The 3,335-nt window shown below is 32.8% G+C and overlaps 2 protein-coding genes across 2 annotated transcripts; both read right to left on the reverse strand.

Moving 5' to 3' along the window:
• Nucleotides 1-377: 377 nt before the first annotated feature.
• Nucleotides 378-1,282, reverse strand: LOC148576833 (uncharacterized). The gene is made up of 2 exons (XM_088502791.1): nt 1,022-1,282; nt 378-929 (listed from the first exon to the last, which is right to left on the reverse strand). The coding sequence occupies exons 1-2, from the start codon at nt 1,280-1,282 to the stop codon at nt 378-380; spliced, it is 813 nt and encodes a 270-aa protein (XP_088358917.1).
• Nucleotides 1,283-1,537: 255 nt separating this feature from the next.
• LOC148576834 (uncharacterized) lies at nt 1,538-2,716 on the reverse strand. The gene is made up of 4 exons (XM_088502792.1): nt 2,645-2,716; nt 2,430-2,480; nt 2,260-2,341; nt 1,538-2,019 (listed from the first exon to the last, which is right to left on the reverse strand). Exons 1-4 carry the CDS (start codon nt 2,714-2,716, stop codon nt 1,538-1,540), a joined length of 687 nt encoding a protein of 228 aa, XP_088358918.1.
• Between the last annotated feature and the right edge of the window lie 619 nt (nt 2,717-3,335).

Consider the following 3,335-nt stretch of genomic DNA (forward strand, 5'->3'; position numbering starts at 1 on the left):
CTTCATCATGTTGAAAAAAAATCTGAAACTAATCTTATTCTAATTTTCAAACTAAATTCTACATTTAAACATACAAAAGAAACTCCTGCACCAATTGAAATTGAAATTCAAAACTAATTACAACTTATCTGCAGTAATGTTAAACAAAATCCTGTACTATTTTTAACTAAAATTCTGCATTAACATTAAGAAAGGAAAAATTCTACACATATTGGAAACTAACTCTGCACAAAATACCAAGTTGTTCTAAGTCTAAGATACCAAATTCTGCCAACAACACTTATTATGTATTAACATGTGCCAAATTGATAAGTCTAAAAAACCAAATGTACTATAAATCCAACGTCCAATTTTCTTTCTTGAAAAAAAGATAAACTCTAAGTATGCAATATAGCTCTAACAAATCCAGTTTTTTGACTATCTCCTAGTGACCAAAAGGTTTTTTCCAACTGAGGATTTATGGAGAACTTGAGTGCAACAGAAATAATTTCATCATCGGTGAACCCAAGCTCGCTAAGCATGTCACCAACCTTTTTTTCCTTCTGAGTCTTTACCATAGCTTGAGCAAAAGCATCGAAATGCTTTCCCTGTTGGTCGAACACATACTTCAGGGTGTCAGTTAACTCCTTCATCATCTTGGTATCCTTTGCCCCTTTAGATGCGTATGGCTTTTTTCCTTCTTTCTTCTCAGAAGATGAAGACACATAATTCGATTGTTGGAGTAGGGATTCACTGAAATCATGGTTTGAGTTAAACATATCCATATCTTCTGCATCCACTTCTTCATTTCCATTCTGTTGCACTTCTTCTTCAGCATCATTGTCGCATACAACAACAACTCCATTTGCCCTATCCTTACAAAATATTTTCTCTAAACGTGGATAAAAGGGAAAATACTTTCCTGGAGTATACAATCTTACTCCTTGTTTCTAGAAAACAAATAAAAGATCATCAAAGAGGGATATAACTAATTGTCAAATAGAATAAAATTAAGTGAATCAAATCAAACATGAAAACTAACCTTCATATATGCAGCTAGAATCTCTTTGTTGTCCACAACCATGCATTGCTTCACATCATCCCATCCAAAACCGCTATAGGCTGCCATGTCAGCAGCAAATTGATATTTTTCTTTTAGCCTCTTAACCTTGTTCTTGCAATGACTTATTTGAAAGCCACCACCTGGAAATCTCTCATTCATTTTCGCAGCAAGCTTCTCAAAAGATCCAGGTTTAAACTGACCTGCATCAGCTATTCTTTCTTCACTGACAAGCTTCTCCATAAAACCAACAAATGTCTCGGTCTCTTCATCAGTCCAGACATGTTTGTCCATTTGTCTCTACTATCTATATTAACTCAATCAAAATTCAAGTGAGCATCCTAAACACATTATGACATCATTTTAAACAAGTGGTATATGTAGTCAAAACACAACATCAATATTGATTACAGTTTCACTGTGAGGTCTTACAATAAATATTCAAGACAACAAATTATCAAAATAATTCAAATGAAACACATACTACAAGTAAACTAGCTAACTTATACGGCTATGCATCCACTCAGTGTACATTTCATGTGCTAAGTTGTCTCGCCAAGCAGTCCATTCATTGCTGCCCTCTACATTGTCAATCGTCTCATCGTCGCCATCTTCATTACCACCATGCTCCTCTCCAATAATTACGTGGTCATTCTCAAGTAAGATGTCCTCTTCAGAATCGGAGTCCATATTAATCCGAATAAAAGTTTGCAGTAGACAACATGCAATCATTATTCTATTATGTGTCTTAATTTTGTAGAAACAAGGACTTCTCAAAATTGCCCATCTCTTCTTAAGTAAACCAAAACAACGCTCAATAATGTTCCTAGCTGAAGAGTGCTTCTTGTTAAAATATTCTCGAAAGTTTCTAGGTGTATTTCTTCCATGGGCCCATTCTTGTACATGATATCGAGTTTGCCTATATGGTGCTAGAAATCCCTTGCAATTAGTACAACCAGCATCCACTAAATAGTAATTCTCTATAAATTAAAATATATAGGTTAAGAAGATTAAAACATTTGTATGAACTAACATTTTGAAGTGTTTTTGTTACCTAAAACTTAACTATTACATACCAATTGGAATCTTGAGGTTATTACGACGTGAAATAGCATCTCTAAGGACTCTTGAATCCGATGCAGATCATTCCCATCCACTAAGTACGTATACAAAATTCATATCTCGATTGCATACGCCTAGGACGTTGGTTGATATTTTACCCTTTCTTATTCGGTATCTTGATTTATCTTCTTCAGGAACAGTCACATCTATATATGTTCCATCTAATGCTCCTAGACAACCCTAAACCAAAGAAATTTAAGTGTCAAAACTAACTCTACAAAATTATACATAAGACAAAACCACTCCAGCAGTTATTCACTAGATTTACCTTGAACCATTTCCATCGGGGATCTATGAAGTCATCTGGGACAGGAACAGCCTTTGCAAACAATAAGCTTTGAACACGTATAACCGAGTACAACACCTTATTGAAATACCTACTTATTGTTTCTCCTGACCTATAAAATCTAACTTGAAGTGTGCGATTCTTTTATGATGAGCTAATATTATCAAAAATGTAATCACTTGCTCAGGTATACTTACACGACAATCATCACTTAATCCACCCTGAACTTTAAGTAACTCACATAATTTTCCTAATGTGTCTACACTCATCCTCAATTCCTAAATGCAATTTCTATCGCGTCCTCCTATTATGCAGTTTAACACATTTCGTCTTAAGGGATTAGTATTAATTTATCTATTCCTAATAAACAAATGCCCTCTTATCCTGTTTCTCAAATAGAAAAATACAAACATCAAAACTAATATCGAAACTGCCTCAAGCTCAGACTGAATCATAAAATAAAAAATAAGGAATCGTCTAAATTGCTCAGAGCAGTCCAATGGTTCCATTAATCCCTAATCAACAGGTCAAAAATATAAATAATAAATTATAATAAAATTTACACTGATACTAAAAATAATCACCAGCAAAAATAATAACAGCAACATAACATTTAATTATTTTATTTTTGAATTCAAATAAATAACAAGAGTTCAGAATAATTTTTTTATTTATTCTTCCATTAAGAACAACATAGATACAACTTTGTCCATTCATTCATAGCATCATTAAAAAAAATCACCAATTTTGTCACATATACAATTCAAATGAAACACACATATAATTTTGTCTATTCATTCATTCATAGCATAATTAAAAAACTCACTAATTTTGTCATACAAAATACAATTTTTTTGTTTATATTTAATTTTCAGATTTTTAATTCAC

This window comes from Arachis ipaensis, chromosome B1 (assembly GCF_059453495.1).
Source record: "Arachis ipaensis isolate K30076 ecotype BB chromosome B1, ASM5945349v1, whole genome shotgun sequence".
Taxonomy (NCBI): domain Eukaryota; kingdom Viridiplantae; phylum Streptophyta; class Magnoliopsida; order Fabales; family Fabaceae; genus Arachis; species Arachis ipaensis.